Below are 24014 nucleotides of genomic sequence, written 5' to 3'. Positions count from 1 at the left end.
AGAGTTCTTTCTTTTTAGAGAAAGGGGTGGTAGAGCAAGATTCGCATCCGGTCAAAATGAAGAAGATTAACAAGCGCAAAAACAATACTAAAAAAAATGCTCAATCCAGTGGAAAGTGGAATTAACCTAGGTTTGCAAAACTTATGTTGCAAGTGAGTCACCAATAATAAAAAAACAAAAACAAACCTAATGAACATAATTCTGACTTCTAAATTGTATCTAAGTTTCTCAAAATATTACTCAATTTTGAATAACAAAACTTACATTGCCTAAAAATTATCTCAACTTATAAAGCACACACGAACAAAAAAAACCTTAAATTGTACTATTAACAAAGCCCTATCCTACTACTATCATAAATTAATATTTAACAAAACTAATCAACATTAATTGCCCTCAAATCAACCAAATAAATACTCGAAGCATACACAAGGGAAATCAAGAATCAAGTTTATACTCTATCAAATTCTAGCTACTATAATGATCAAATTCTTTTCATTCCCAATCGCAACAACCTTCTCTTCTCTTATCTTTCTTTTAAATAAGAATTCAATTTCTTTTCTTTTCTTTAATACCTGAATCTATAATGAATTTCTTTTCTTTCTTTCTCTTTGTTCTTTAGTATTCTCATATATGTATATATGCATGTAGATGGACTTATTCTTGTTATTCTTTCTAAATTCAAATGTTTCAATGCAAGAATGCAATATGGCATGTGGACGTGTCATTCTCTACCATCTACAAACTCATATCAACATAACAAGCTATCATATTCATGCATGCACTTCACTTAGAAATTTCATCAAACAATTTGCATGAACATACAAACACTAAATTGGCTGCACTTCTACATCTCTCTCAAGCCACTAAAATTTGGAGCAAAACTCCCTAAAATCGACTTCAAACCTAGCCAAGAAATCACACTCCACAATTCTACTCCAATTCTTTCATAAGTCATCCAAACTTCCACCAATTCACCACATACATAAACACTACTTCTCATGGCTGAATTCTAACCATCATTCATCATCAATTCCATCAACAATTCTCAATAACACATACATACATATAAGAATCTCTCTACACAATTATTGCTCAAATCATAACTAGGGTTGGATTTACTTACCTTAGATGTGCGCAACACAAACACTTTAGTCTTCCCTTGATACAACTCTCCTTCTCTTAAACCCTAAGCATATAAACCATAAGAATTCACAACACTTTTAAAAATTAATCTCACACCTTAGTGCAAGAATCTTACCTATGGATGCTTAGGATTGAAATTCTACCAAAAGTGAACCAAATTCTAAGGTAAGATTTCGGGGACGAAATTCTTATTGGGGGGGGGGGGGGGGGGGGGGGGGGGGGGGGGGAGGGGGGGGGGGGGGGAGAGAGAGAGAGAGAGAGAGAGAGAGAGAGAGAGAGAATTGTAACACCCACATCAAAGTACGTAGCTTTATTTATGCCCTAATACCCTTAGTTGAATTTTGTGAAAGTTATCTTGAACAAGTGTGAAGGAAATTCTTTAAAATGTTACTTGGGGTAAAATGGTCATTCCACTCATAATTAGATGAAAGAGTGGGGAATAAAAAGAAGTAGAATAACATGGAGAAGTTAATAAAAATGAGGACATTCTTGTAATTGATTAAGGGACATAGATGGAATTTTTAGAAACTACAAGGGTAAAATGGGAAACTATATATATTATTATGTAGTAATAAGAGTTCAAGGATTGAAACCCTAGCCACTCCACCCATTATTCACGCCACCTTCATCCCAAATTCTCTCAATTTTTCTTCCACTAATTCCTAGGAAATTCATATATAGGATTTTGGGTAGATTTTGATAGATTTTCAATCATAAGTATCCAAAGGTAAGATTCTTGCACCAAGATGTGAGATGTAAATTTTAAAGTTTGAATTCTTATGGTTTTATATGCTTAAGGTTTAAGAGGTAAGGGGAATTCTATCAAAGAGAGATTATAGTGTTGGAATTGCTCAAATTCAAGGTAAGTAAATCTCATCAATTTGTTGTATGTTGAGGTAAAGGGAATTATGTGTGTTTGGATGATGAGAATTATGGATTGAAATTGAGGTTGTTTGATTTGTGAATCTTATGGCCATGAAAAGTGATGTATTTGTATGTGTTGAGTTGATGGGATTTTGGATGAAATGTGAAAGAATAGATGTGGAATGGTGGAGGATGAAATTCGGCTAGGGTGGTTGTTGGCCTTAGGGAGTTTTTGCTCCAATTTTGGTGGCTTGAGAAATATGTGAAAGTGTAACCAATTTAGGGTTTGTATGTGCATGTAAGGTGTTTGATGAAATGTCAAAGAAAGTGCATATATATGAGTATGTTAGATTATTACTTTGTTATGGAAGTGTTGTTGGTAGAGAATACTAGTTCTATAATGATATCTTTATATGCCATAATGCATTCTTACATTCTTACATTTGCATTTAGAAAGAATAGCAAAGAATGAACATATTTACATGCACATATACATGTATGAGAACATTAAAGAATAAAGAGAAAGAAAAGAAAAGAAATTAATTCTAGAATCATTATCTAAAGGACATAATTAAATAATTCCTCAAATCTGAAATTTTATTTAAAGAAATATAAAAAGATAAGGGAAGAGAAGGTTGTTGCGATGGGGAACTCGTGAGTGACAGAGAAGAAGAATATCCCTATATGCACGCCTCCTTTAGTGAGCGGCCTAAGAATAAGAAAAAAGAATTTGTACAGTCCATAAGAAGTGCATGTGAATGAGGATTGTACCCAAGAAAGAATTTGAGAATACACTCACACGGTCAGGGTTCCGAATCCATGCCTCAATCGAGTCTGATCGGCAAAGAAAGAATAGAAAAGAAAAGAAAGAAAGAATAGAAAATAAGAGAAACAGAAAAGAAAGAAGAGAATTGAAACAGAAGAAGAGAAACGGAAAAAGAAAGAAATGCAAAAAAACAAAAAAGAAACAGAAAACAAATGAGAAATAGAAAACAGAATAAGAAAACAGAAAAACAGAAAAGAAAATGTATTGTATAGAAAAAGTTTATGCATTTGTGCATATGCATCATGCCATTTCTACTATCCCGAGTTAGTTTCCCTATTTGTGCTTACATATCGGTAAGTGAGAAACTAGAATTTTAGAAAGAGCATAGAAGAATTGAGAAGTTTGGTGTAAGGAAGGAAAATATAGGATCTGAGTAACGGAGAAAGAATAGAAGTATTGTGGGTTTACTTACTAAGCAATTAGTGCTCACTCCGTTGATTTTACTGTTTTTGCAGGTAGTAGATGAGATGCGGTCGGATGGAACGTTAAGTAGCGGAGGAGAAAGGCAACACCGTCTGACTGTATTTTTGAGTTATTTTTGCGACTTATTACTTGATGTAGAGATTTGTATATAAAGAAAAATTAGTTATGGGCCCTCTATTTCATACTTATATATATATTTTCTATAATATGTTTAGTAAGTTTTACTTATATTTTTCCAAAGAACTACTAGCTAGAAAGAATATTACATTTTTTATATATGTATACATATATATAGATATATATATATATGTATATATATACATCTATATATGTGTGTGTGTGTGTGTGTGTGTGTGTGTCTCTATATATATACATATAACAAATTCACTTGTGTCAAATTAATTAAATTAAATAATAAAATTAAGGATCAACAGGAAATAAGGAATAAAACTAAAGGGGCATTTGGTTGGAGGTAATGGAAGATTACTAGAGTTATATCATCTTATATTACTTGATTACCATGTTTGATTGTCAAGTAATATAAGATTCCAGTAATCTTTCATTACCAATAGTTGCTACTGTTGGTAATATTAGAGGTAATCTGATTACCTCTATTTTCTTAGGTATTGTAAGATTACCTTGATAATCTTATTTTTGTTACAATTTTATCCCTTATTAATAAAAAAATTGGACAATAATGCCCCTATTTTAAAATAAATTTACATTAATATACCATTTCAATTTTACCCTTATTTAATTAAGTTTTTAGATAACAATGTCTTTATATTTAAAACAAATTACAGACCACCACCGCAGACAGCGGGCCAACCACCACGGACCACCGTCGGAAAGTCGTTGAAGTTCCTAAAAATGATCGAGATTCACTAGGAGGCTCCGGGAGGCTTCGATATGGTTGTTTTCGACCATATTTATGGTCGAAAATGGCCATATCAGGCTAGATCTAGCCGTTTTCGGCCATATTTATGGCAAAAAATGGCCATATTAGGCTTAACGGCCAGATCCCTGGCCATTATTAGCCAGATCTATTCTGCCTGGAATAGATCTGGCTGATAATGGCCAAGGATCTGGCCGGAAATTGCCATAATAGATCTGGACATTTCCGGCAAGATCTGGCCTAATATGGCCGTTTTCGACCATCAATATAGCCAGAAACGGTCATATCGAACCTCGTGGTCACGGTGAGCTACTCACGGCGACTTTCAGAGACTTTCGACGATGGTTTGCAGTGGCAACAGGGGTTAGGGGTGATTTTGTCATAAATTAAAGGTTTACATGCGGGTGTGTTTTAGCTAAATCTGAAATATTGGGGGTTAAAAAAATTATTCAAAAATTAATAATAAAAATAATTTATATTATTTAAAGAGATGGCAATTTAGTAATTTAAATAACATACCTACCAATTTATTCCCCCTAACCAAACATATTAATATAACACACCCACCAACAAGCCGAACACATTTTCCTAAAGATTCTCAGTAATCTTCAAGGTAATATAAGATTCCAGTAATCCAATATTTCCTGGACTAAACGCACCCCAAGGATCAAACTAGAATACAATATATGGCCAAATTGGGTTAATAAAAAAAGGATCATCTGCCACCTGAAATATTGAATCTGTAACAGAAGTCGACACTGTTAAGCCCATAGAAGATGGATATGAGACCGCAAGACCATCGAAACCTTCCCAATGATCAAAATTTAGGCCACTATCTGAAATTCCAAGGGCTGATAATGATAACTCTGGCAAACTAGCATCCTTATCTAAATACAGCACAACTTGACGCATGTTCGGCCTAGCTATTGGCTCGGAATGAGAGCATACCAACCCAAGTTTCAATACCAACTCCAATTCTTCAGCTACATAATCTGTACCCAATTTAATATCTCTTGCCTCGAGAATTTCACCTCTACTCCAGAAACCAAATACCCAATCAACCAAAATCATGCAATCTTCTGTTGCCGCTCGTGATTCAATTGGCCTTCTCCCACAGGCAACTTCAAGCAAAAAGGCACCAAAAGCGAACACATCACTGCTTTTTGTGGCCTTCCCCCAGTACGAGTGTCCTCTGGGGCAAGATATCCAAAAGTTCCAACTACACAAGTTGTTTGTGGATCACTACCGTGATCATATAATCTTGAAAGGCCAAAATCACCTAGTCTTCCATTCAATTCACCATCAAGCAACACGTTACTGGCCTTCACATCTCTGTGAATGACAACTTGTTCCCATTCCTCATGTAGATACAATAAGCCTAAAGCTACCCCCTTGATGACACTAAATCGTTGTCTCCAATTTTCTTTTGTGACCCTTTTTATTTTCCAATTTGCAATCCATCATATTTAATCGAATAATCCTATTAAACCCATATTGTAAAATAATTCTTAATGACCAAATATGATAATACTCTTGAAACTAAATTTACAATATGTTCAGAGTGTATCCAATTAAGGGTAACTAGCAAGTAGCCAGAATTTTTGTTCAATTATTTTTTTATCTTCAAAATAGTTAAATCTGCCTCATTTAAATACATTATTGCTTGGCTATGTACCCATTTGAATGACAATTTCCGATTATTAATTCATGCATGCATGCTACAATATTATTATTATTTATATTACACCAGCACAGCTACAACTGAGAATATATTACAAAGAATATTACAGCAAAAAATCATTATATCTCCAATAATTTGACGATGCAACCTTATCTGCCACCTGAAAGTATTGAATCTGCAATAGAAGTCGATGGTGTTATGCCCATTAAAGATGGAAACGAGCCTACAAAGTCATCAAAACCTTCCGAATGCGCAAATCTTAGGCCACTGTCTGAAATTTCTAGAGCTGATAACTCTGGCGAAGGAGCATCCTTCTCCAAGTACTGCACAACTTGTCGCATGCTTGGCCTAGCTGGGGGCTCTGAATGAGAGCACATCAACCCAAGTTTCAACACTAACTCTAGCTCCTCGGCGACATAATCTGTTCCCAATTTCTGATCCCTTGCCTCAATAATTTTACCTTCACTCCAAAAACCAAAAACCCATTCAACCAAAATCTCAGTTTCATCTGTCGGCGATTGTGGCTCTATTGGCCTTCTGCCACAGGCAACTTCGAGCAGAAAGGCACCAAAAGCAAATACATCAGTACTTCTAGTGGCCTTCCCTGTTCGAGCGTGCTCTGGGGCGAGGTAGCCAACAGTACCAACCACATGAGTTGTTTGTGGATCAGTTCCGTGGTCATACAATCTGCAGCCCAAAATCACCTAGTCTTCCATTGAATTCACCATCAAGCAAAACGTTACTGGCCTTCACATCTTTGTGAATGACAACTAGTTCCCATTCTTCATGTAGATACAATAAGCCTAAAGCTACCCCCTTGATGACACTAAATCGTTGTCTCCAATTCAGTGTGACATTTGTTTGGTCATAGATGTACTTGTCCAGGCTTCCATTAGGCATGTAGTCATACACCAAAAGCAGCTCTCCTTTACGCCGGCAATAACCCAAGAGTGGTACTAAATTCCGGCGACGCATGTGACCAATACTAACAATTTCAGCCACAAATTCTCTCATTCCTTGTCTTGATTCATGAGAGACTCTCTTCACGGCAATTTCTAGTTTACAGTTGGGTAGTACACCTCTGTACACCCTGCCAAATCCACCACTACCTAATAGCTCTGTTTCTGTAAATCCTTTGGTGGCGAAATAAAGATCTTTGTATTTGAATCTATGAGGCCCATATTCAAGCTCCCAATCTTCAAGCACTTCAGCGAACTTTCTGTTCCTTCTTATCACATAAACCACACCTGACACTGCAGCTAAAGTCAAGCTTACAAAAATTACAGGGAGCCCAATTGTCATAAACTTTAATTTCAGTTTGGGACCAATTCGGGGAAGCTGAGAGAGTGCAAGTTTCTCTGCTTGTCCATTCATTTTAAAACTCCAACCCAAAACATAATGAGATACTAACAACGAACCAGTGGACGATGAGAAGCAACAAACATGATTTTGTTAAAAATTGGTGAAAGATCAATCGACAAATTAAGAAGTGGATTACTGGGCTTACCACTGTTGAATGGAGCTAAAGTAACATTAATTTGCTTCTCACCATTATATTCCACCCAAACCTGCATTCTTTGACCACCAGCAAGCAACAAGCTCGTAAAGAGACCAGTTTCATTGTCATGATAACCTGCTGAATTTGATATTTCAGACTTCAATCCATTAATATCAATTCCTACATGGTTATCATTGATGTCATTAAACTCCTTATTCTCAATCGAATCGAGTTCTACAGCGAACACATGATTGCTGGCTTTTCCGTTGTTGCTCTCGTCAAAAAGGCCGAGGTACTGACTCGGAAAAGCATGTGGGAGACCAATTGTTGGTGCAATGACGAAAGCCAAACCATGGCCGCTATGACCCTCAATTCTAGGGTGGATAGCGAAAACAAAAGTTGTAGAGAAAGAGAAAGCGGTGCCATTTGATGAGTTCTTGAAGGAAATCGGATGAGAGTAGAAGGCGTGACCCTTTTCTACAGGGGTTTCGTTGGTAAGCTGCAAAAGACCATTGGCGGTGAAGTTGGCTATACCATCGACATCGAGTATTGGCTTAGCTGATTGGAATCCATTGTAGATAAAACCAAAATTATCATCTGTGGCTCCAAAGCTACTTGTCAGAAGAAGAGACACCAGTATAGCAAGTTCGGAAAACATGGCTAAAATTCTGTTTACCCTATGCTTCTCTCACGTATTAGAGTCTTGGCCGTCAACCAAACACATGAATAACGTACATGGAAACCAACTTGCCGGTCTCGCGTTGAAATGGGTCAACAGGAGTTACGTCGCTATTAGGTGAATTTAATCTCGAGGCGGTACACGGTAGAACACAACAGGGATCAACCGCGTGTTTGTGTTTTCCTACTGTGATGTCCACTGTTTATGGATGAAAGTTACTTGTTATGCAAACTAAAGGTTTCTACAATATATCAAACATACCCACACAATCAAATCAAGAACACGGTGATTTACCGTGGTTCACTTATCCTTATAGGATAAGCTATATCCACGTTGAGCTCAAGAAAGAGATGAGCTCGTTGCAGTCACTATTATCTCAAGAATCACGATTACAACACAGCAAATCCAAGACAACACAGAAACACCCACCCAGATACAATATATCCCGTAATCAGCCCTTAGAGTAACTCACTTGGAAACTCTAATCTGTGAGAACAACACCCACACCAGAATGATTAAACCTCTAACCACTCTAACCTTACTGATTACACAAACTTAAGTAAAAACCCTTTACAAAACCTAACTCTCAATAGGATATCGAAGATTACAGTGTCTTTCTCTATTTCGAATAAAGCAACTGAGTTTATATAGGGTTGACCTGATGGCTGGTTTGAGGCCGTTGGATCTGAAGACTAATCTGCGATCTGGATTCATTTGATCTCATGTATGAAATGACGTCGTTCTACTTACCAAAAACGACACTGTTTTCAGGCTTCCACTTCAACAATCTCCACCTTGGAAGCACTAGAAAACAGTTTCTTTGTGCAACTTGCTCAGTCCCATTCCCTCATTGCTCTTGTCACTCCAGATTATTTTACAAACAGCAAATTCAAGCAATGCTTGAATTTTGCTGGAGTGACTATCTTGGTGCCCATGTCTGCTGGGTTCTCCTCTGTAGCAACCTTCCTTAGCTCAATAACCCCTTTAGTAATTATATCTCTCACAAAATGGTAGCAGACATCCACATGTTTAGTTCTTTCATGGTACACTGGATTCTTACTGCGGTGTATTATTGCACTCTGACTATCTGAGTAAATTATCACCTTCCCACTAATTAAGTTGGCTTCTGTCAGAATTCCCTTTAGCCACAGTGCTTCCTTAAACGTATCAGTCACTGCAATATACTCAAATTCATTTGAGGAAAGGGCCACTATTGGTTGCAGTTGAGACTTCCAACTTATACAGTTTCCACCCAATGTGAAGAAGTAGGTTGTAGTTGATTTTCTGGTACCTTTGTCCCCTGCAAAATCAGCATCTACAAACCCAACCAGATCAAGTGCAGAATTCCTTTTACAATATTCAAGACCAACACACAAAGAACTATTTATGTATTTTAACATCCATTTCAAAGTTGTCCAATGCTCCATACCAGGGTTAGACATATACCTACTTAACAAAGAAATGACAAATGCTAAATCAGACCTAGTACCTATCATTGCATACATCAAGGACCCCATAACATTAGCATACGGGACAGACTCCATTTTTAACACATCTGCCTCAATTTTGGGGCATTAGGATATACTGAGTAAAAATTGACTTGCCAGGGGCATTGAGACTAGTTTGGCACCTGCCATGCCAAACTTTGTGACTAGCTTCAGTAAGTATGACTGTTGTTGCAACCTTAGTTCACATTTTCTTCTATCCCTAATTATCTCCATGCCTAGAATTTTCTTGGCACACCCTAGGTTTTTCATACTAAACTCAGAATTTAGTTTCTTCTTTAAATCACTAATTTGGGACTTAGACTTACTAATCAACAACATATCATCAACGTATAGGAGTAAGTAAATTGGCATGTCATTATTCATTTTAAAGTAGAAGCAACTATCATATTGGCTTCTAGTAAACCCTATACTCACTATGAATGTGTCAAACCTCTTGTACCACTGCCTAGGAGACCGTTTTAAGCCATATAATTACTTTTTAAGGAGACATGCATGGTCTAGGGCCTTAGGGTCAACAAAACCCATTGGCTGGCTCATATAAATTTGTTCCTCTAGGTTTCCATGTAGAAAGGCAATGGTGACATCCAACTGCTCAAGTTCCAGGTCATGGTGAGCTACAATTGACAACATCATTCTGATTGTTTTGTATTTAACCACAGGGGAGAAGACTTCATTGAAGTCTATACCCTCCCTTTGGGTATACCTCTTTGCAACAAGTCTAGCTTTATACCTAGGGGGATCAGCTATAGAAATACCATCTTTTAGTTTAAAGAGCCACTTACATTGAGTTAGCTTCTGGTCTTTTGGTTTTGGAACCAGAGACCATGTGTCATTTACCTTTAAGGATTGCATTTCCTCCTCCATGGCTTCTCTCCATTTGTCACTATCTCTGGACTCCATAGCCTCTCGGTAAGTCTCAGGTTCAGACCTTAGAACTTCTGTACCTGCAAGAAGAGCAATATAAATCAATTCAGCATATGAATATCTTAAAGGTGGTCTTACCTCTCTCCTTGTTCTGTCTCTGGCCAACTGATAGTTCATCAGTTCATCATGTTATGGTTCTAGGAACTCTTCAGCTTCATCATCTACAACTTGATCAGTTACACCAGGTTCTAATTCCCCTCCAGGTTGTTTTTGTGTTTGCACTTGAGGTGGATCAAGTTGCTAGGCTATAGGCTCCACCTCAATTTGAGTAGCATTAGGTTGAACAGTTTCAGTTTCTGTATTCTTGGATATGCCCGCATCAAGGTTAGTCTTTTTGCAAGGGAAGGCTCCCTCATTGAACACTACATCCCCACTCACAATGATTCGAACCCTGGAGACTCTCTGTCCTATAGCCTGTACCCTTTTGTGCCCTCTTGGTATCCTAGGAACACACACTTAGTAGATATAGGTTCTAGTTTGCCTCTTTGTGTATGAGCATAGGTTGTACATCCAAACACTCTGAGGTGGCCTAACTCTAGTTTTCTCCCAGACCACCTTTCTTTAGGACAAACTAATCCTATGGCTGTGGAAGGACTCTTATTTACTAGGTAAGCTGCTATAGTGAGGGCCTCTCCCTAGAAGGTTTTTGGAAGGTTTGAAGTTATCAGAGAGCACCTAACATTGTCTAACAGTGTCCTATTCATTCTCTCAGCTACCCTATTTTACTAAGGTGTGTTTCTCACTGTTCTATGCCTCAAGACCCCCTATTCACTACAAAATCTGTCAAACTCCAGGTTACAAAACTCAAGCCCATTGTCAGTTCTCAAAGCCGTAATCCTTCTACCAACCTGGTTTTCAACTAGCACCTTCCAATCTTTAAACCTAGCTAAAGCTTGATCCTTTGACTTTAGTAAGTAGACTCATACTTTCATACTGTAATCATCTATAATAGAGAGGAAATAATTGTTTCCTCCATGTGTTTTCACTCTTTCAGGTCCCCATAAGTTAGAATGTAGGTAATCAAGGCAATTAGTGGCTAAGTGAGTTCCTTTAGGGAAGTTGTTTCTATGCTGTTTACCTAGGACACAGTTCTCACAAAACTCTAAGCTAGTGACTGTGTCTTTCCCAAATTGCCCTTGTCTATTTAGAGCATCCATCCCCTTTGACTCATATGACCCATCCTCAAATGCCACTTTTTAGTCACAGATAAATTTGAAGAAACAAGTGCAGTATTATTACATTCAGAATAGAAGCTTCCACAGAGAATATAGAGGCCATTTTTCTTTTCTCATGTTAAGACCAGCTTTTCATTTTTATAGACATTTAACCACCTATTGTCAACCCTATAGTAGCATCTTGCTTCATCAAGAGTACCTGGGGATATTAGGTTTCTCTTAAGATCAGGGATGTACCTCACTTTGGTTAGTCTAATCAGTTTTCCCCCACTTAACCTAAGGGTTATGCTGCCCATTCCCTTAACCCTACAGGCTTGGTTGTTTCCCATGAATACTGTCTCATGATCAGAAGTTTCAAAGTCTTGAAACCAACTCCTATTTAGGCTCATATGGAAAATGCAGCCAGAATCTAGCACTCATTCCTTAGTCGTGTCAGAGTTGACACTGTAAGGACTTCTGGTTCATCTATTAGGTTATTTGTGGTAGCCAAATTATTCTCAGTGTTTCCTAATTTCTGTTTCTTCTTCCAGTCAAAACAGTTTTTCTTTAAATGACCTGTTTTATTACAATAAAAACACTTCCTAGTTTCAGTCTTAGCCTTACTGTTTCCTTTCCATTTCTTCTTATTCTTACCCCCCTGACTATACTGGTTTTCTTTACTCGATTGGCCAGTTTCTAGTCTACCCTTTACAAACAGTGTACTATTATTTCTCTTCAGGGTTTTAAGCTCTAACTCCCTAACCTTAAGACCAACAATAATCAGATCTACACTAGGTACAGTACCCGAGTACTGTAGGGCATTTTTGACTACTTGATAGTCTTTCGTTAGTGAGTTTAATAGTATCATGGCAAGGCTGGTTTCTCCTAACTCTTGGTCTGTGCCTTTCAAGATCAGAGTCATTTTTAAAAACTCATCCAAATTTTCCTCAATTGATTTTGAATTATCCATTTTATACGAAAATAAAGCTCCCTTTAAAAAAGCAAGATTCGGTGCAGACTGTAAAGCATAAAATGATTCTAGCTTACCCCATAGTCCAAGAGGAGTTTTGAATCCATCTACCTTTCGAAGCACACTCTCCGAGAGGTTCATCACGATTAGGTTGTAGGCCTCTTTGTCAATCTCTTCCTTCTTCCTTAATTTGTCCTCTGGCCACTTCTTGTGGTCATTTTCCAGTGCGATTGCGACCTTGTTGTGTGAAAGGAGGGCTTTCATCTTCTTCTTCTAGCTTCCAAAATCAATCTGTCCATCGTATTGATTGATCTCCAACCGTGGGGTGGTTGCAGTGGTCATTTGAGGGTTAATTTTAGAAAGCCCCAAATTGTAAACCCTAAGTGTTTTTGCCCTAACCTTTATGCGACTTTTGGAACCCTAGATTTTTCCCAAGATCTTTCAAGATTGACAATTTCACTCAAATCCCGAAACCTTAGATCTATTGGAAGACTCAAAGAACTAAATTTTAGAAAATCCCCAAATTTCCCAAAACCCTAGTTTTCAAGAATCGTCTTCTATCGGGACACCGAGACTTTAATCGTCTAATCTAGACTCCAAAGGTGGCTCTGATACCACTGTTATGCAAACTAAAGATTCTACAATATATCAAACACACGCACACAATCAAATCAAGAACACAATGATTTACCGTGGTTCACTTATCCTTATAGGATAAGCTACATCCGCTTTGAGCTCAGGAAAGAGATGAGCTCGCTGCACTCACTATTATCTCAAGAATCACAATTACAACACAGCAAATCCAAGACAACACAGAAACACCCACCCAGATACAATATATCCCGTAATCAGCCCTTAGAGTAACTCACCTGGAAACTCTAATCTGTGAGAACAACACCCACACCAGAATGATTAAACCTCTAACCACTCTAACCTTACTGATTACACAAACTTGAGTAAAATCCCTTTACAAAACCTAACTCTCAATAGGATATCGAAGATTACAGTGTCTCTCTCTATTTCGAATAAAGCAGCTGATTTTATATAGGGTTGACCTGATGGCTGGTTTGAGGCCATTGGATCTAAAGACTAATCTGCGGTCTGGATTCATTTGATCTCATGTATGACACGATGTAGTTCTACTTACCCAAAACGACACTGTTTGCAGGCTTCCACTTCAACATTACTGATGGTCTAAATTCTTAATGCAAATTGTTTAATCTATTTGTGATTGTATTTATTACTTAAGGGTAAACCGTACACCTGTTATAGATTGTAATTTCATCATTTATCATTCATAAAAGTAGGCTGCCGACCAAATTAATTGAAGTGTTACAGGTGATCTCAACAAAGATAAGTAGTCCTTATTCAGAGCCTATGAGGTCAGAATTAATGGACGTGTGGAAGTGAATAGTGGAATTTACAGCAGTCATGCATACTTGGAAATAATAAAATGCTTCAAAGTTCAAATAATTTAATGTTTTTAAGCATCATCTGCCACCTGAAAGGATTGAATCTGCGATAGAAGTTGAGACTCTTGGACCTATGTAAGATGAATTTGTGATGACAAAACCATCAAAATCTTTCCGATGAGCAAATGCTAGACCGCTAGTTGAGATTCCGAGTTTTGATAACTCTGGCAAAGGAGAATCCTTCTCCAAATATTGCACAACTTGTCGCATGCTTGGCCTAGCTGCTGGCTCCGAATGAGAGCACAGCAACCCAAGTTTCAACACCAACTCCAATTCCTCAGCGTAATCTGTACCCAGTTTTGGATCTTTTGCTTCAAGAATTGCACCTTTGTTCCAAAAACCAAATACCCAGTCAACCAAAACCATTTCCTCTGTGGGCGCTCGTCGCTCTATTGGCCTTCTGCCACAAGCAACTTCAAGCAAAAATGCACCAAAAGCAAACACATCACTGCTTCTTGTGGCCTTCCCAGTTCGAGCGTGTTCAGGGGCAAGATAACCAAGAGTTCCAACCACATGTGTAGTTTGTGGATCAGTTCCATGGTCATATAATCTTGCAAGACCAAAGTCTCCTAACCTTCCATTAAATTCATCATCAAGTAACACATTACTGGCCTTGACATCTCTGTGAATAACAACTTTTTCCCATCCTTCATGAAGATAAAACAGACCCAATGCCACCCCTTTGATCACTTGGAATCTCTGTCTCCAATTCAGGGTGACCGTTGATTGGTCATAGAGGTACCTGTCGAGGCTTCCATTAGGCATGTAGTCATACACCAAAAGCAGCTCCCCTTTACGCCGGCAATAACCCAAGAGTTGTACTAAATTCCGATGACGTAGGTGCCCAATACTGATAATTTCAGCAACAAATTCTCTCATCCCTTGTCTTGATTCATGAGAGATTCTCTTTACTGCTATCTCTAGTTTAGAGTTGTGTAGTACGCCTCTGTAGACCCTTCCAAATCCACCGCTGCCTAATAGCTCTGTCTCTCTAAACCCTTTGGTGGCAAAATAAAGATCTTTGTATTTGAATCTCTGAGGCCCGTATTCAAGCTCCCAATCTTCAAGCACTTCAGCGAACTTTCTTTTCCTTTGTATCAAATGAACGACTCCCGTAACCGCAGCTAACATTAAGCTTATAGAAATTAAAGGCAACCCAACAGCCAAAAGCATTGATCTCTCCTTAGGACCGATCCTGGGAAGCTTAGGAAGTTGAGAGAGGAGGAATTCCTGCGCTTGGCCATTGATCTTAAAACTCCAGCCCAAAACATAATGAGATGTTAACATAGAACCGGGCGATGATGAGAAGCCAACGAACATGGTAGTTTTAAAAACAGAGGAAAGATCACGGGACAAAGACAAAAGTGGCGTAATTGGCTTACCACTTTTGAATGGCGCTAAACTGACATTAATTTGTTTCTCCTCACCGTTATAATCCACCCAAACTTGCATTCTTTGATCACTAATAAGCGTCAAGTTCTTAAAGTCGCCAGTTTGATCATCATAATAACCTGCTGGAGCTGATATCTCAGAGTGCAGTCCATTAACATCAATCCCAACATGGTTATCATTGATATCAAAAAACTCACCACTCAGGACCGTATCCAATTCCACCGCGAAAACATGATTACTGGCGTTCCCATTGTTGCTTTCATTAAAAAGTCCCAGGTACTGACTTGGACGAGCACCTGGGAGCCCTCTTGTTGGTGCAATCACGAAAGCCATGCCATGGCCGGCAAGAGTCGGGTACACGGGGTGGATACCGAAAACAAAGGTAGTAGAGAAAGAAAAGGCTCTGCCATTTGAATAGTTCTTGAAAGGTATTGGTTCAGGGTAAAAGGCATGACCGTTTAGTATTTTGGTTTCATTGGTAAGCTGTAAAAGTCCGTCGGCAGTGAACTGTGCTATACCATCGAGGATAAGATTAGCCGATTTGAACCCATTGTAGATGAAACCAGGATATTCATCCCCTGCTGCTAAGCTGATTAGGAGAGACACCAGTATCGCAAGTTTGAACAACATGGCAAGGAAATTCCTTAATTCGTGATCCTCCTTCTCGGGAATTATATGTAAGATAATAATGAAAAGCGGCAATAGGGTTCACACATGAATTCTCCGGGATTGCTCACTGCTTGTTACTTTAAAGGAAAGAGCAGGTGCATATTCGCCCTCTTGAGCCCGCAGCCACAGAGGAGATAATCCATGTTTTGGAGGATGAATCTGGTGTATAAACAGAAATGATAGGTTAAGTCTTGGAAAAGAGGGCGCCAATCACCTGCCAGTTGTTTTCTCGTTGCCATCTGGTGACCGTAGGTCCGGTTTCGTGTTGAGTTTGGTTCAACTAGGGTGGGCCTTCCCAGTCCCCACATACACTGACAAACATTGGAATTGGACAACTGAATTTAATTTCAAGCCTCCCAGTTAGAAAAAAAATTAGACATGAACAGAACATAAGCCAAGCTTTACATGTTGCATATCGTTGCATTGATGAAGATGTATTTGACACACAGATTTGTGATACCATGAATGTGGTATATGTAGAAATAATATTATTAAGTACAAATAATATTATTTGGGTAAATCATTCCTGTCGCCTTCAATCTTTATCTTGTGATGCGACTAGTTAATTTCACCCATGTAATTCATGAAGATAAATATTCACTCACCTGATCTGCTCAAAAGTTAACATCAGTTCAAATCTGTCTCCTTCATTTGGCGTTAATTGGTAAAGAATCATCATTTTTCAAAAGCAATTTCCTTCAAACTGACTTTATATAAATGATGGTCTCAATTAGTAAAACACAGAATCCAAATTCGTATTGTATTTTCCCTCTGTTTTCTTCTTACACTTTAACACTAAAGAAACCACTTCAACTAATCAACAAATCCAAAATCTACTCCAACAAAAAAAATTCACCATGGTTAGATCATCGGTGAAGATATCATATAATCGTTTCTCTGCTTACGTGTATATATATGGTGTGAATGTAGAAATCTATGGTCAATTAGTCGTCCAAACTAAAGAAGAATACAAAAGAAAGAAAAAGAGAGGCCAGGTGTGAATACAGAGAATGGTGAAGTTGAAATGGAAAATGGAATTTGCAGCAAAGCCGATTCAAAGGTGTCAATCGATTTATTTCATTATCACTTCTATAGTATAAAAACAAGCGTATTACGTAAAAGTAACCCACCATAAACATAAACCAGAGACCATAAAAAGCGACAAGAGAGATTTCGAACAATTTAAAGTATCATTGGCCATCTGAAAGTACTGAGTCTTCAACTGTAGTCGAAACGGTTATACCCATACATAATGGATATGAGTCGACAAAGTCATCAAAACCATACCGATAGGCAAATGTTATGCCACTTGATGAAATTCCAAGAGTTAATAACTCCGGAAGAGGAATATCCTTTTCCAAGTACTCAACAACTTGGCGCATTCCTGGCCTACCTGCTGCCTCTGAATGAGAGCACATCAACCCAAGTTTCAATACCAACTCTAGCTCCTCAGCCACATAATCTGTTCCTATTTTGGGATCCCTTGCCTCAATAATTTCACCTTTATTCCAAAAACCAAATACCCAGTCAACCAAAATCAGAGTCTCCTCTGTCGGTGATTGTGGCTCTATTGGCCTTCTGCCACAGGCAACTTCGAGCAGAAAGGCACCAAAAGCAAACACATCATTGCTTCTTGTGGCCTTCCCAGTTCGTGTATGCTCTGGGGCAAGATAGCCAACAGTTCCAACTACATGAGTTGTTTGCGGATTAGTTCCATGATCATATAATCTTGCAAGCCCAAAATCTCCAAGCCTTCCATTTAATTCACTATCAAGCAAAACATTACTGGCCTTTACATCTCTATGAATAACAACTTTTTCCCATTCTTCATGTAGATATAACAGTCCCAAAGCTACTCCTTTGATAACTCGGAATCTTTGTCTCCAATTCAGGGTAACCTTTGGATTGTCATAGAGGTACTTGTCAAGACTTCCATTAGGCATGTAGTCGTACACCAAAATCAGCTCTCCTTTACGCCGGCAATACCCCAAGAGTTTTACTAAATTTCGGTGACGTAGGTGCCCAATACTGACAATTTCAGCAATAAATTCTCTAATTCCTTGTCTTGATTCATGAGAGATTTTCTTCACTGCAATCTCTTGTTTAGAGTTGGGTAGGACACCTCTGTAGACCCTGCCAAAACCTCCAGTACCTAGTAGCTCCTTTTCTCTAAACCCTTTGGTGGCAATATAAAGATCTTTGTATTTGAATCTCTGAGGCCCATATTCAAGCTCCCAATCTTCAAGCACTTCAGCGAACTTTTTTTTTCTCCTTACTACATATACAACACTTGAGACTACAGTGAAAATTAAGCTTACAGAAATTAAAGGCAATCCAATAGTCAAAAGCATTGATCGCTTCTTAGGACCTATTCGGGGAAGCTTAGGTAGTTTAGAGAGGAGGAGTTCTTGCGCTTGACCATTCATTTTAAAACTCCAACCCAAAACATAATGAGATGTTAACAACTTACCGTTGGCCGACGAGAAGCCAACAAACATGTTTTCGTTAAAAATAGTAGAAAGATCCCTTGACAAAGAGATAAGTGGGGAAATGGGCTTACCGCTGTTGAATGGAGCTAAAGTGACTTTAATTTGCTTTTCCTCACCGTTGTATTCTACCCAAACTTGAATTTTCTGTCTAGTAAGTGTCAATTTCTTGAAGTCACCGGTTTGATTTTCATAATAACCAGCTGGAGCTGATTTCACAGACTTCAAACCGTTAATATCGATCCCTATATGGTTATCATTGGTTTCAAGAAACTCTTCATTCAGTTGCGTATCGATTTCTACAGCGAAAACATGATTGCCAAAATTTCCGTCGTTCCTTTCATTAAAAAGGCCGAGGTACTGATTCGGAAGAGCAAGTGGGAGCCCTCGAGTGGGTGCAATGACGAAGGCCATACCATGGCCGGAAAATTCCGAATATTTTGGGTGGATAGCGAAAACAAAAGTGGTAGAGAAAGAGAAAGCATGGCCATTTGATGAATTCTTGAAGGATATTGGGTTAGGGTAAAAGGCGTGTCCGTTTTGGTATCTGGTTTTGTTGGTAAGCTGCAGAACTCCATTGTTGGTGAATTCCGCTATGCCATCGAGGCTCAGGTTAGCGGATGGGAACCCATTGTAGATGAAACCAAAATTATCATCCGTCGCTACTGAGCTACAAATTACGACTAGGAAAGACAAGAGTATTGGGAGTTTGAAGAACATGACTAGCTAGGCTATTGCTCACACTGTGCTCTTCTCTGATGCACAAGGCGGCATATATAAGAATTCCTTTCTGTTGTACTACCTCACAACTGAGGGAGTTACAGGGTTCAGACACGTCTCACCCGTCAACCAAACACATCCTGAATAACGTTGGATTGACGCATTCCATGTTTTGATATCGTTGACGTAAATGTTAGGCGGTCTGTCATTGAGAAGGGAACCAACACGGAGACCGTGTGGCGGGTTAGGCCGGTCCCGCGTTAACACGAGTCAATGGAATTGGGGACCTTACGGCTGACATCATGAAGAAGGAGAAGTGAAATTACTATGTTGATTGCGAGTTAACCATGAAAGTCTGTTGGAGGGGAGGGGATGGATTGGAATCAACACGTGAATAGCTACTATGGTCTTCATTTTGTATTTTAGGAGCAGGTTTGCGTTGATTAAGCGAAATCGGCCGAAACAAAAGGAAAAGGAATACATGCAGTACTCAGATTTTTAAGCGATTCTGATGTTTGATCGACAATCCTGTCTTCAATTATAAACAGGGTTAAATGTAACTAGATTTATTTAATCCCGTATTTATAACTTTACCCTTATTATTAAATAAAACGAAAACCATAGTACCAAAATGATCCCATCTGATTTTGTAGTCAATACTAATAGTCTATGCATGACGTACAAATAAACTTTACCATACAATTAAGGAAACGGGGAACCAGATGTTATTTGCTTTGTAATGAAGGAAAATAATTTGAAAGAAAGATTAATGACAGATCAAGCTTTGTACACTGGAGATATTACAGGGATTTTCTTTTTTAAATAGTAATGAAATTGATGCATATCTGTACCTTGAAATCCCCCAAATCTTCACTTCTTCGGTCCTCTCTAAAGAGTTCTCTCATATTCATTTATGATCTCTATGGGCTTTACTATAGACTAAAGTCACACCAAATGAAAGAGGCCCGTCTTATTTGGGCTGAGTGCAAATGACAAATGGAAATTACAATTAAGTGTTGTTATTTGAGCCCATCAAAACTTTTTCTAAGCAATGTTTTAAAAACCAATTCTAGGTGAAACCTGGCAAGGTAGCCGGGTCCCAGGTTAACCAGTCAAACCGAGTAACAAAAATTTTAAATTTAGCAAATATACTCCTAAAAATTTGTTAAGTCCTTATAAGTTTAAAATTTAGCAAACACACCCCAAATACAAATCAGTGGTCGACTAGTTAACGGTGTCGACACACCAAATGTAATCTCAATCATCCCTTAAGCCCATTCCCCAGAAAATCTAGCCAATACCTGACCAAAATAGGTTCGATTTCAGCCAGATCTCACCGACGCCGACATCGATATTCCAAGCGAAATCTCATTTACTTCGGCGTCAACAACCCTCCCCATCACCACGAAATACTCCCCTCAACCTCCTGACCGAAACCCACCTCACCTCACCCCCGTTAGCCTTACCAATCACTGACAAAAGTCGATTGTTGTTGCCACCTTTTTTTCGATTTCCAGTCGATTTACTCACTGGAAATCAACAAATCAACTTTGTTACCACAATTGCACTCACTGATTCTTTCTTTTCAAAAGCCCAACATCTCGACCTTCAATTGTTTACTGATCATCATCCCAATTTTTAGGGTTTTTAGTAAATAGTAAAACAGGTAATCCGACCTGGTGAAAACCTTGGATCCTAGTTGAACCGGTTCAACCAACCGGGCCGGACCGGGTTTTAAAACACTATTTCCAAGTACCATATTAAATAAAATTCATTAAATATATATTCTATTCAAAATAACATTCAATATTATTTAGAATTGTTTTGAAGATAGAAAATACAATTTAAAGTCAATGATCACGTGGGAGTGGCAGGGGCAACTGGAATTTAGTCATTTACAGCAGACAACATTGACAAAGGAGCCGTGCTGTTATGATGTTATCCAAAGGAGCCCATCTACCTGTACCGCGGCGGCTACAGTTCCTATAATGGCATTCAAAGAAGCAGACATCACATTATTAATTACTTCTTGAGATGGCATGGCAAGGAGTTAAGTTTCCATGAAAATTCAGTAAGATTACAAAAATAGCATGGATGCCTAAATTCTTCTTATTAACATACACCATTTTTTTCTTACAGACACCAATAGCGCTACATCTGAGAACGTGTGCAGTAAAATGACATCAATCCATCATATACATAAATTAAATTATGTAATTATAAGATAAATCTTTTAAAGCATCACCGACCACCTGAAAGTAGTGAATCGGCAATGGAAGAGGATCCTGTTAGGCCCATAGTAGATGGATATGACATAGCAAAATCATCGAAACCTTCACGATCTGCGAATGTTAGGCCACTCGCTGAAATTCCAAGAGATGATAGCTCCGGCAAAGGGGTATCCTTCTCTAAATACTGCACAATTTGTCTCATGCTTGGCCTTGCTGTTGGCTCCGAATGAGAGCACATCAACCCAAGTTTCAACACCAACTCCAATTCCTCAACTACATAATCTGAACCCAGATTTTGATCCCTTGCCTCAAGAATTTCACCTCTACACCAAAAACCAAATACCCAGTCAACCAATATCTCGACATCCTCCGATTCCGCTCGTGGCTCTATTGGCCTTCTGCCACATGCAACTTCAAGCAAAAATGCACCAAAAGCAAATACGTCAGTGCTTCTTGTTGCCTTCCCCGTTCGAGTGTGCTCTGGAGCAAGATAACCAAGAGTTCCAACCACATGTGTTGTTTGTGGATCAGTTCCATGATCGTATAATCTTGCAAGGCCGAAATCCCCCAACCTTCCATTCAATTCACCATCAAGCAAGACATTACTGGCCTTGACATCTCTGTGAATAACAATTTGTTCCCATTCTTCATGTAGGTAATATAGGCCCAAAGCAACGCCTTTGATGATTCGAAATCTTTGTCTCCAATTGAGGCTGACCTCTGGTTGGTCATACAGGTACTTGTCAAGGCTTCCATTGGGCATGTAGTCATATACCAAAAGCAATTCTCCTTTACGCCGGCAATAGCCCAGGAGTTGTACTAAATTCCGATGACGAAGGCGGCCAATACTTACAATTTCTGCTACAAATTCTCTCATCCCCTGTCTTGATTCATGAGAGATTNAATCTCCAACCATCAATTTCCAATCAGACACTCCGAAAAACATCAATCAATCCCAATTCAACAAACAACAAAAACCCTAGGGATTCAATCGGCTGTGAAAGGTGGGCAAACGATGACAAGAAAAATGGGGGTTTTGGAGAGGGCAAACCGAAAAGATGATTGGTGGGGAAAGGAAAGGTTTCTGGTGACGGGGGCTTAGAGGTGGGCAGGGACCGATCCCTTACGGGCCCAAGCCTGGGCCCGTTTGGGACTGGTCCCAAATGGGACTAGTCACTCATGGGCCTAGGACCCATGAGAAAAACCAGGACCCGAACCAGGCCTTAGGCCTGGTCAAGACTAGTCCCATGGGCCCAGGACCAGTCCCATGGGGCTTGGATAATTTTATTTTCCCTCCTAATTTTTTTTTATATTTTGGGGGTAAAATAAAATTTTATAGGGGCTTTTTAGTATTTTTTTAGGGGTAAATTTTATAAATTTTTTAGACCTGCAAGATTTTTTTTTTTATCAATTTTGTAAAAAAATTTTTAGCCCTCATAATTTATATTTACTTTAAAATTAACAGGGGGTTTTATGTAATTTGTAGGGGACTATATTGAAAAAATACAAAAAAATTTGGGCCCAGGCCCGAGCCTTGGAGGAGGACCCTCCTCCTTAGGCTTGGTCCCGTTTTGGGACCAGGCCTCCTAGGTCCGATCCTCTCAAGGACCGGTCCTAGGACCGGGTTTTGGAGCTGGGCTTTTGGGCTCGGTCCCAAATGCCCAGCTCTACGGGGGCTTCCAAAAAATGGATGGGGAAGTGCAACATATAAGAGGGAGAGAATAAGAGAAGATAAGAGAGAGAAGAAGAAAAAATATCGAGGGTCTACTAGGGAGTTTTATGGTAGCGGTTATAAGGATAAACCATTGTTATCCACTGTAGTGGTTTTGATGTGTTTTTAGTAATGATTTTCAAAACACCCAACTTGTGCTTGGGAGTTTATTTTCCAGTGGTTTTGACAGTTTTTTAAAATGATAAATTTACGTATATGCCCAAAAAAATACCTCACATTTAATCAGTACTTAGGAGTTTTGTTTTTTCAATTATAAGATAAGGATTTTTTATTTGTTTTCTATTTATTAATATTTTATAACTTCAATGTGATAAAGTTTCCTTATCCTTTTTCATCATTCTTTGCAACATCTAAATGATTGAAAAATTGTAGCTCCACTTCTCAAAAAAAACATCTAAAAATGAGATTTTAATAATTTTTTTTTATGATTGTTTAAAATTATTTTATATTTAATATAGTTAGAAACGCACATTATATGGTTAATTTTTTTTTTTTTTTTTGATATAATTGGGATAGTTTTGTCGTGGATAAAGTATTTGTGGAATAAAATTTTAAAATCAACCAAAACACCCTGATTTGGGTGTTTTATAAATCCTTCAAAAATACATTATACTGGTTCTAGGGGGTTTTTAAGCCAGTTAAAACCAGTACATAAAATTTCTGATAAATAATGGTTTTAGAACACCTCAAAACCAGTCTAATTAAAAACCATCAAAACCAATGGAAAAAAAAAAAAAAAAAAAA

The 24014-nt window shown here is 38.4% G+C and overlaps 5 protein-coding genes across 5 annotated transcripts; all 5 read right to left on the bottom strand.

The window, feature by feature from the left end:
- Window positions 1-5904: 5904 nt before the first annotated feature.
- On the bottom strand, window positions 5905-7991 carry LOC116140298 (L-type lectin-domain containing receptor kinase IV.1-like). The gene is given in 3 exon segments (XM_031425947.1): window positions 5905-6525; window positions 6527-7271; window positions 7274-7991. Coding segments are annotated over 3 exon segments (2004 nt in total). The 3' UTR covers window positions 5905-5984.
- Window positions 7992-8881: 890 nt separating this feature from the next.
- Window positions 8882-9556, bottom strand: LOC116140279 (secreted RxLR effector protein 161-like). The gene has a single exon (XM_031425929.1). The coding sequence runs from the start codon at window positions 9554-9556 to the stop codon at window positions 8882-8884; it is 675 nt and encodes a 224-aa protein (XP_031281789.1).
- A 4502-nt stretch (window positions 9557-14058) lies between these two features.
- LOC116140304 (L-type lectin-domain containing receptor kinase IV.1-like) lies at window positions 14059-16071 on the bottom strand. The gene has a single exon (XM_031425953.1). It carries the CDS (start codon window positions 16060-16062, stop codon window positions 14059-14061), a length of 2004 nt encoding a protein of 667 aa, XP_031281813.1. The 5' UTR covers window positions 16063-16071.
- A 777-nt stretch (window positions 16072-16848) lies between these two features.
- LOC116140275 (L-type lectin-domain containing receptor kinase IV.1-like) lies at window positions 16849-19326 on the bottom strand. Its single transcript, XM_031425924.1, has one exon. The coding sequence runs from the start codon at window positions 19305-19307 to the stop codon at window positions 17292-17294; it is 2016 nt and encodes a 671-aa protein (XP_031281784.1). The 5' UTR covers window positions 19308-19326; the 3' UTR covers window positions 16849-17291.
- A 1836-nt stretch (window positions 19327-21162) lies between these two features.
- Window positions 21163-22454, bottom strand: LOC116140300 (L-type lectin-domain containing receptor kinase IV.1-like). Its single transcript, XM_031425948.1, has 2 exons — window positions 21560-22454; window positions 21163-21290 (listed from the first exon to the last, which is right to left on the bottom strand). The coding sequence occupies exons 1-2, from the start codon at window positions 22452-22454 to the stop codon at window positions 21238-21240; spliced, it is 948 nt and encodes a 315-aa protein (XP_031281808.1). The 3' UTR covers window positions 21163-21237.
- Between the last annotated feature and the right edge of the window lie 1560 nt (window positions 22455-24014).

Source organism: Pistacia vera, unplaced genomic scaffold, assembly GCF_008641045.1.
Source record: "Pistacia vera cultivar Batoury unplaced genomic scaffold, PisVer_v2 Contig368, whole genome shotgun sequence".
NCBI classification, from domain to species: Eukaryota; Viridiplantae; Streptophyta; class Magnoliopsida; order Sapindales; family Anacardiaceae; genus Pistacia; species Pistacia vera.
Note: the sequence above shows the minus strand (reverse complement) of the source record. Positions and strands in the feature narration are given on the sequence as shown.